Source organism: Sitophilus oryzae, unplaced genomic scaffold (assembly GCF_002938485.1).
Source record: "Sitophilus oryzae breed Bouriz unplaced genomic scaffold, Soryzae_2.0 scaffold_1146_pilon_pilon, whole genome shotgun sequence".
NCBI lineage: Eukaryota > Metazoa > Arthropoda > Insecta > Coleoptera > Curculionidae > Sitophilus > Sitophilus oryzae.
This window is the reverse complement of record NW_022145778.1, coordinates 867,500-878,132: the sequence shown is the minus strand read 5'-3', so window position 1 is coordinate 878,132 and position 10,633 is coordinate 867,500. Positions and strand designations below refer to the sequence as shown.

The 10,633-nt window shown below is 31.3% G+C and overlaps 1 protein-coding gene across 6 annotated transcripts in view; it reads right to left on the bottom strand.

Annotated features, from left to right (window-relative positions):
- LOC115886862 (diacylglycerol kinase theta) overlaps positions 1–10,633 on the bottom strand; it is an 80,304-nt gene that overhangs the window by 29,763 nt on the left and 39,908 nt on the right. For all 6 annotated transcript variants that reach the window (XM_030906178.1, XM_030906204.1, XM_030906188.1 and 3 more), the window contains 3 exons: positions 9,384–9,574; positions 4,369–4,581; positions 263–400 (listed from right to left, as the gene is read on the bottom strand). In XM_030906178.1, the coding sequence (XP_030762038.1) occupies positions 263–400; positions 4,369–4,581; positions 9,384–9,574 (542 nt within the window). The remainder of the gene's footprint in view (positions 1–262; positions 401–4,368; positions 4,582–9,383; positions 9,575–10,633) is intronic.

Below are 10,633 nucleotides of genomic sequence, written 5' to 3'. Positions count from 1 at the left end.
TTGGGACTTTTATTTAGGAAAAACGGTAAAAAGAAAATATGTTTCTTTTATCGAGATCTACCGGCCCTGAAAATATTTCCACTTATTTAAGACTCACCCTGTATATTAGGTATAGTCTGTAAACTATACAAACATTGCATATAGACTATGAACTATATTAAGTCTGTCATCAATACAAACTGCAAATAAACAAATGTTTTGTGGGCAAAATAATGAACCATTTATTTTTATTTATCCCAAGAATCGTTATTATTTGACTCACCTAGTAAATTTTGTTTTTCTTCTAATCGGGCTTCTCTGAGAATGTAGAGAGCTCTGACTGCTGTTTCTGCGTCTTCAAAAGTTACCACCATCGAGCCGTATTCGTAGTAGATTGGGCCGATTTTCGAAAATTTATTCTCTATAAAATGAAAAAAATTGTTATTTGTGTACCAAGGCCTTAAAGTTGACGAAAAATATCAAACGGCTGAGGTGCTCACAACATTTTTTAAGAGAGTGTCTTTTGAAGTAAGTAACAATTTTTTTACAATTTTGTTCCTAAATAAAGACGAAACTGAAAGATTAGATTCAAATTTTTATTAACCAAATGAAAAATGTATTATTAAGTAACAAAGATGTGTACAGAATTACTTACAGTATTATAAACAGAAGTTGCAAAAAACAGAAAATGCGAGAAGTACTTCATCTTTTAATTTTTTAATATTATGTATGTTGCACCATTTCATAAAAATGTCATACTGTTTTAAGTAAATTTGCCTGGATTTTTCAGGTAATAAATTTAGAGTGGCTGCATTGGCGGCTTAATAATTTTCAGCTGGATTGTCACTATCACTGTCACTCATACTTTCTTTTTAACTGTTTTTTATCACAGTATATCCCGTATAATGTGGTTTTTATTATTTGTTAGTTATTTATTTTAAATTTCATTTCACTGATATAAACGGAAAGCCTGTAAATACATAGCCTAGTAACGGAACCTTTTCTTTTGTTTTATGGGAAAATAATCTAAACATGCAAATTAAGTGTGTCTAGTAGGCCGCCTTTATAATTTGACAATCTTAATATCGGACGTGGAAATCAGGGGGGTGACAGCATAGGGTGACAGTAAAGCCTTCTAGACTGTCTAGAAGGCCTTCTAGACTGTCCTAGGCAAAAATCTGAATATTTCTATATGATTTCTGTCAATTTCTGTTACGGAACATTTTTATGCACGTCAGCGTCCTCTTCTTTTGTCTGTGTATCACCCATGTGTCAACTCCCGAGGCCTCTGGCAAGGTCGGGTGCCATTTGGTGCCATTTTAATTTTTGCCGTTTAGATTTGATTGGAAGTTTGTTTATGATATTTCGGCTGAAATTTATAAGTACAAAGATGTTTTTTGATATAAAGTTCCTTGTTAACACTTTAATAAAGTATATATGATATTAATTACATGAAGAAAATGATGAAATCGACGTTTCTGCGTGTAGTAGGTATGGGCCATATTATATGTAAAAATAGGTAATATATTAACTGTTTTTATATTTTTTTAGCTTTAAACCCAAGGATCTTGGGATATTCTTGGATTTTTCCGTATCTCTACTTTAAAGACAGATCGGTGATTTTGAGCAATTGAAAGCAAGTTATACAAGGTAAATTATGATTATTGAACTAGTATTAGCCTACATTAATTTTCTACAAGATGAACAGAAATGCGTAATTACATATCACATAGGTACCTATTATGTATTTTCATAGCAATAATGCTATAAATCTATGTATGTAGATTATTTTTAAAATACAAATGAGGTATTAGATGTATATGTATCATATTTTTTATTCATTTTATTTTCATTCAAGTCCTGTTTGATTTAATTCACAAAAGTCTTATGTAGGTACCTATATTTATATTTTTTACATATTTTTTTTGATTCCAGGTTTTGTGTGGGTTCCGGTTGCCTTTTTCCTGCTTCCAGTTATTTATCCGTGAAGCTGTGAAAACATTTATTTATCTTCAAGTTTCTGTAAGTCAATGCACTGTTACTTTACTAATTCGCTTTAACACAGCATCTCTGATATTATTTAAATATTTGATATTGATACAGTAGTTTATGTGTTTATAGCTCTTTAATTGTGTTGATTTGCATATTTACATTGTTCTAAATTCCAAATAAATATTTTTTAGTAATTTTGTTGTATTATTTACTACTAGAAAGAGTAAAAAGTATATTAACCCTCATTCAAACCTCCTGAACAGCCCGCCATTAAAAACCGGAAACGGAAAAAGTAAAAGAGCAGCCGTAAAGTAAAAAAACCGGCCAAAAAAGATACACTTTAGGGACGTTAATAGATCCGTAAAACTTCATTTTTTGTGACACACGCTTAAAAAATATTTACGTGTGTTTATTGTTATACAGGGTTGTTCACCACATACGACACGGAATATTGTAGCTAAACGATTAGATTTTTACAAATTGTAAGTTTTCGGTTCGTTGAAGGACTATTAGAGCTACAATTTAAAAATATTTTTACAAGTTAGAGAGTGTCCCAAATAAAAAAAAATATCAAAGTTGTATTTTTTTAAATGGAACACCCTGTATATTATTACATTTTTAGTTTCTACGATTAAAATAAAGGTAAATTTGATTAAGGTTTATTACACTTAAACCTTACCGTTTTTGAAATATTTTCAATTTTGTGAAATTGCAGTATAAATTTTAAGGCTTCATTTCTCCGAGGGTGTCAAAGTTTTTAATACTAAATATTTACTGAAGTTTATTTATTGATCAGTTATTGTGTTGCAATAATAAAAATTTTACTACCTTATACAGAGTGTCTAAATATTTATTTTAAATAATTGTTAGATTTAAACGGCAATAACTTGTTTAATTTAAATGGAACACCCTGTATATTTTATGAGCATCAGATGCACAATTTAATTGTCTATCAAATTGTATTATACCATTTTTTACCTGTCTCTCAAGTTTCCGTAGAAAATGCATTTTCTTGTAATTTAGAACTCATTTATCAATATACCCATGGAATACTGATATTTTAGATTATTTTTAAAGATGTACCAAATTTTTAAAGAGTACAAATACTAATATTGTCGACATAGTTCGTTTATTTCATTAAAAAATAAAAAAAAACTGTTTAAATATTTGTTAAAGAGGACCAATTAATATGATTCCAGTATTCAAACTACATTAATTGACTGTTTGCGTTGATTAATAATAATTGCTCCAAAAACTAAAAAACTGAATTATGTATGTGTATTAGACAGTGTGGTAATAAGTAACACCTTAAAAATGATATTTAATTTTTTGACAAATGCTTATTTCTAACAACAGAGACGTTCATTTTCATAACTTATTATTATATTGATTTCTGATTCAAATCCACATTTATTTAGAATAATTTATTAACGAACACAATTAAGTATGTAGTTAATTAGTATATGGGCAGAAATACTGGTGGTATATTTAATTAATGGTACACTCTTTTATAAAGATTTAAATAGTTTTCTTTTTGCATACAAATAGGCTAGTAATATTATCGTTTTACTAAAAACGATAATATTACTAGCCTGTACATTTTGTACATTTGTTGTTTTAAAAACAATCTAAAATGTCAATTTTCCATGGGTATATTGATAAATGAGGTCTAAATTATAAGAAAATGCATATTCTACGAAAACTTGAAGGAGTAGGTAAGAAGTGGTATAATACAATTTGATAGACAATTAAATTGTGCATCTGATTCTCATAAAATATACAGGGTGTTCTATTTAAATTAAATAAGTTATTGCCGTTTATAATTAGTAATTATTAAAATAATAAAGTTATAGACACTTTCTGTATAAGGTAGTATAATTCTTTATTATTGCAACACAATAACTGATCGATAAATAAACTTCAGTAAATATTTAATATTAAAAAACTTTGATACCCTCGGAGAAATGAAACCGTAAAATTTATACTGCAATTTTACAAAAATTCAAAAAATATTTCAAAACGGTAAGGTTTAAGTGTAACTAAGCTCAAATCAAATTCTACCTTTATTGTAATCGTAGAAGCTAAAATGCAATAATACAGGGGTGTTCCATTTAAAAAAAATACAACTTTGATATTTATTATTTATTTGGGACACTCTGTATCTTGTAAATATATTTTTAAATTGTAGCTCTAATAGTCCTTCAACGAACCCAAAACTTACAATTTGTAAAAATCTAATCGTTTAGCTACAACACTCCGTGTCGTATGTGGTGAACAACCCTGTATTTATTCTAACGTTATTTAGCAAAAATTATGCGTAAAACTTAATAAAAATCAAGATTTTAACCAGCTCTATGTTAACCTATAAGCTGTGTAAATAATCTGATGAATCCTTACCTTTGCCGAGTAGGTCTGTCAATTGATTTTTGTAGGCGTTCTCCACTAAATTTGGTGGCAGATTTCCGAGAAAGAGTGCTACGTTTGGTCCGTGAGGATCCTGCTTCAGCTGCAGGTAGAATCTGCAGAGCTCCATCTGTCTGATGCTGTCCCGACCTAAGCTCTTCATTATGTACCAGGGCCTTTCGCTCCAAGAGAGTACTCTTTCAGTAACTGCACAACAAAGAGACTCAGTTAGTCATTATTACATCATGCGGTAGATAATTGAGTTTTAAAACATATTATTCAATGTATGAATATATTATAAACTGTATTTTTCTGAACTTCTTAAACTGAAGTTTCTTTTTTTTAATGCACAGAGTGTCCCATTTTCGTGTGTTTTACGGAGTTTCTCGTTTATTAGTAGATACAAAGGTGCAGTTTTCACATCACTATGCTACTTTTTTATGAAACTAAAGATGTTACACAAAAATTCGTCCTAGCCCTCTTAGTTCCTGAAATACAAGACGAAATTGATACTTTGCATTTTTCGATTCCCCTCGTATCTCGGTTATCTTACTACTTATTGAAAAGGTGAAAACGAGTCCCATAAAGTTGTTCACTTAGTGATGTAGTTATTTTTTCGCTGGGAACTGTCATTTTTAAAATATGATCCAAACATTTCTTGAAATGGGATACACTCTATATTAATTTTCTATTTTATTTGCCTTGCTATGAGGTTTCTAACATAGATAAATGAAACAAGTTTAGATTGGAAAGTGCCCATAAGGACAATGTAAACACTATTTGGCGCTATTCATGCAACGGTCGCGACCCAAAACTTTTGAAAATTTCGGAGCGGTTCGGCTTTTTCCGGAATTATATCGCCAAATATTGTTTATTCAAATTTATTATTATTTTCGTTACATATTATAAATAAAATACAGTGTGTTGCATACAAGAAACTTTATTTTATATAAGGACGCATGTATGAAATACCTATGAAACATTGGAAACCGACGTTATGCCACGATCCACGATGGTTTTTGCAGTTCACAGTTCACAGCACAGGTTTTTAAGTTTTTATGCCACTTTTTCACAATTATCACCGGTTGGAGTAAATAAAACTTGAATTAAACTCACAAAGTAGCAATAATTACTTTGAAAATGTACGCTATAAACACGTTTCGGAATTTCTTTAATGAGAGCGGTTTAGATTTTGAAGATTTTTATGATTTTTGAAGATTCTGACTTTGACAAAAGAAAATTATTTCTGTTTTTGTTTGCCGTTGTTCTTAGCGACTGCTATAGCAGCGCCAGATCGCGTATAATGGTCGCGACCCAAAATAATTTCGCGACCTAAAATTTTTACGGGCTTTCCAATCTAAACTTGTTGCATTTATCTATGGTTTCTAAAAATGTTTTTCAACACTCTCAATAGAATGACATATGTCAACTTTTGACATTGTCACTTAAAAGAATCGTATTTTCAATTCCAATCTACAGGATGTCCCCGGATTGTCTTTACAAAAAGAAAAACTTTTTTATTATTGATATTTTGAGAAAAATGCATTCTTTATAAAATTTTTGCTTGTTCTAAAATGGTTAATCCCGTTTATACTTTTTCAAATTTCCATACCGATTTAGAAAAATATAAAAAAAAACATGAAAATATAGTAGATTTTTTTTCCATCTATCAAAGAATGAAATCGAAATTATATTACTATAGAAACGCCTTTTGATGTTTAGCAGAGAGAACACTAATAACTATAGCGAGAGAGACCGATCAACGTTAATTTTTGAAGACTTGTGTTAGTGGCGCGGCCTTTGGCGTCTAACCCGAACTATGAGCGCATTATCGATATAGTAGGTTGCATTCATACCTATATACTGGCGCCAAAAATTTAAAATTTGTATATTTGAACCGAATCTTAATCTTTAAAGTTTATAATAAGAAATCTTCGTAGTTTTTTTAGATTATTTTGTTGCCAGCGAAAATTTATTATTAGACTTTAAAGCATTAAACCTATAAATAAAATACTGTGTAGGAACATAATAATTTATTTAACTCCATACTCCTTGCCATACTCCAACTCAAGGCTGCAATCTTCAGTATCTTTTTTATCTAACTTGGTTGGGAGTGAACAGGGAAGCACGGTTGGGAGCTCGCACAGAGTATTAGTAGGTATCCCGTAGGTATTCAATGTTTTTGATAGTCTTTATTCTATAACAAGAACCTAGCAGTTGAAGAAAATAATTTGTATTACTGGAAATAATACCAGGTATCAGAAAAGAATGTGATGTTTTAAATTTAAAAAATTAAATTAGCAATGTACAGCTGGTTCCAAAAAAAATGAATACGACTCTTTACACATTTTTATTATTTCGGGCAGTATATTCTATGATTCTGACGTTCTTGGAAACGTTTTGTCTGACTTCAATCAGGAAGCAAAGTTGTTTTTACACAATATCACAATCACCTTTAACATGTCAAAATACTCAATGCTCAAATATTCTGACAAGCTAAAGAACAGGCATTCGGTTAAAAACAATTCGAAAAAATGTGTAGAGTCGTATTCATTTTTTTTTAACCAGCTGTACAATTATTATGTGCACTCACTATTACTATTAGTATGTTAAAATAATTACCGAGATAAAACTTACCTTTAATGGAAACGTTTTGTCTGGGTCTCAACTACAAAACAAAAATTACAAAAATGCCGAATAATCGTGGAATCTGAAATAATCAATAATGACAATAATCTTCTCTTCTAACAAGCTAAAAAAACAGGCACATTCAGTTAAAAACAATTTATTACTCCGATTTGCTCCGATTATCAACAGATTTTAGTTATCTCCTTCTAGAACTAAGAAATAGAAAAAGCTACTGACAATCTAATTAATCCTGTCAAATGTTTAACTTGCAAAGTTGAAAACTTCCGTTTTTGACCGCCTAAACGCTATGCGCGTCTGGTATGCGCGGTGACAAAATAAACTTGTCTACGAAATGCCCTATTCCACAAGCCCTCTCACTTTAGTTATTAGTTTCTCTGTGATTTTTAGGACTTTCAACAATATAAATCATGTTTTTTATAATTTTCTCGATATGGATTATAACGATATGGACATTTAGAAAAGTATACACAGGATTAACCGTTTAGAATAAGCAGAAATTTTGAGAATGTGATGAAAAAAAGAATACATTTTTCTCACAATTTGAATAATAAAAAAGTTTTTCCTCTTGTAAAGACAATCCGGGGACATACTTTTAACACAGCCTTTTAACATTGAACTCTACTCAAAGTGCAATGCTAAAAGGCTGTGTTAAAAAAACATTTTTTTTCAAGAGGCCCAAGACAAGGCCTCTTGAAAAAAAATAGTTAAAAGACGACCTAATCGTATTTTTGATCATAACTCAATTTTTTCAAATAGAACGGGTGTGGCTCATTAGCATATTTGGAAAAAGCATTTTTTTAGGAATAATTTATTATACTATATGTATACAGATAAAAATCTTATCCCTAATTCGTGGTACGAAAATTGTTTTTTATGACGATGTGCAAACGAGTAAAATTTCCTGTGCGCAAAAATAAACTCGCGTAAAATAAGAATAAACAGCGTAATAGAGAGAAAAAAGATAAACCGAATAGCGTGCATGGACGTTAATAAGGCCAGGTGTTATTTCTTTTACGTGAGGTGGTATTAACACTCTTCATTTATAGTTATCGGATCGGAAAGAATTCTGTTCGCGTCGCGTCCGCTATTTAAACTTAACCTAACTTTGAATTTAAAACTTTGAAATTGTTTTGTTTACTAGGTATTTTAAAACTAAAGGTCTAAAGTGCTTATTTCCAGTGCTTCATTGTTCAACGTCTGCCATTGGGTTTAGGGCAGCAAGCAACAAATTCTGTTAGAAGGGCTAAGTCGTCATCTGCTGTAAACCTAAGCCTCTTTATGGGTTCTTTAATATTGGAAGAGGTGGAATCCATATTTTGGGCCATATTTATTTAATTAAAGCTGATCCCAGCTACTTAAATATCAAATTACCTAATAAAACTAAAGTAATAATCCAAAACAATTCAAACATAACCTAAAATAAAAGATCTCGCCGCTCGCCGGCCGGCCCCGGTTGTCAAATGTACCCGCACATGCCCATTTAAGCAATTTTTAAACGTTATTTTGAAATAGCTCTTGGTGTAATTGATCCGCAAATTACGTCAGGCGGTAACGTTATTAGCGGGTGTTGCGTTAAAAATTGACTCGCGCATATCGTAACCATGATAAGGTAATACGTAAATACGTAAATACTGCATGACGCTATTCGGTTTTCCGATATCTCTCTAATAACTGTGCCGGTCAGGCGCTGTGCACAATTTTAGAGGCCATAAGTGGGCGTGCTATGTGCGCAAACTAGTAACCTAACTAGTGCCCGATTCCGAAAATTGGAACCACGAAAAACTATAAAGAAAAAACAAAGTTTATAATCTGTATGATCTGTGGTACTATATTCTTAGCATTTCGAATCAAATTGTCGTTACGTTTATGGCCATGGTACCCTAAACTGAAATTTAAAATACATTTTTTTTTAATTGAAAATGTCAAAAGTTGACATACGATATGTCATTTAATTCAGAATGTCATTTTCTATCTGGATCTGGAGGATGTAATTTGAAAATCAAAAGATGTAGACATTTCCGGTGAAACAGGAAGTGGCCAAAAACAATTGAATACGTCAACCAATCCTGATTTATGCCATATACTAACGTACCAAATCTTGTTTTTTATGTGAAAAAATTATAATAAAGCAAAAAATATTATAATAAAGCAAAATAATAAGCAAAAGTTATAGGGGTGAGTCAATTTTCAGAAACGCACGGTAGATAGTAGAGAACGTCGCCTCGCACCAAATTGCTGTTCCATTGACGTTTTAGCAATTCATAGTTTATTGTTAAATTGTTAACAGCTTTGAATTTCTAATTATGTTTCACTGTGAAAATATCACAGTTAAATATTTTTTGACCATCTCTAGTACTCACCTCCTCTGTCTAGCAGCACTTCCAAACATCGCACGTCGTCACATTTGTACTCTACGTCAAATCTGTACAGGGCCTCTCTGATGAGATCGGCAATGGTTGTGTTCGAGTCAACAGGCACGGTGCAGAAAGCCTGTGACACTTGCAGTTTTCCGGGGTAAACTCTCACCTCGCCCTTGTCGTTTTCCCTATCCCTGATGATGACAGAAAATAATAAAATAAGTTGGATTTTTAAAAGCAGAAGATCAATCGATACTATCAATAAAAAAAGTAGGCGCAATATTTTTTTATTTTGAAAATACAATCACCGGTACCTTAAAATTTTCGTGTATTTTAAAGTATTATATATTGTGTTTTAGAGGACCGATTTTGACGATTTTCAAGCGATTTGTAGCTAAATTATTTGACTTTTTAATGTACCTTTCTAAATTTAAAATGAAAGTTCAGCCATCTGTCAATTATACTAGGAAAAACAAAATGTTGATATTTTGGTGAAAGTAACCTAACCAACACCCTGTGGAGTACGTTTACAAAGCAAATAATTTAACAATCATTTTCTTATCTTGGTATATTTTTTCTCTCGATAATTTGTTTTTTGATTCATCTCGTTAGCATTATTTTTTTTTTGGAGATATTCGCTTTTGACGAAGACACTAACATTTTTTTCTCTATTAGAAAAACCGGAAATTAGAAAAAACTTTAATAAACAATAATATTATGACTTTTTAATGACAGTGACATTACAAAAGCAATACATACTATTTTATAAGTGTGTTGATGAGGACCCAAAATCAATATTAAAATTGCTGTGAATCGTTACTAGGCGAGTCGCCAAGTATTAAAAAATAGCTTATGGCGGGAGCAAATCCGGACAAGCTAGAATAATTTTTATTTTGTTTAGTTTAGTGTAAGAAACCACGTGTTAAATTTGCACCACCCCCAAAGCTCGGATTTGGCCGCCAAATTCGGTTTATTTTTCATTATTTGTCAATAACTCGATTTCTATCAACTTTAGTGCAAAACATGTACAGACCAAAATTAAAGAAGAGGAAAAACTCTATAAAAAACGTTCTACGTACTTTTTCCGTGCGACGACCCGTTTCCAAGTTATCTCGGTTTTTTATTACGCTAAATATATTATAAACAGTTATTATTTCCTCTATTCTAGGCAGTTTTTGTCTTTCCGAGAACCCTGCTCCTGTTGTTATGCGGAATCTTTAACTCAAGGTCATGTACGATCGCTGCTCGACTGC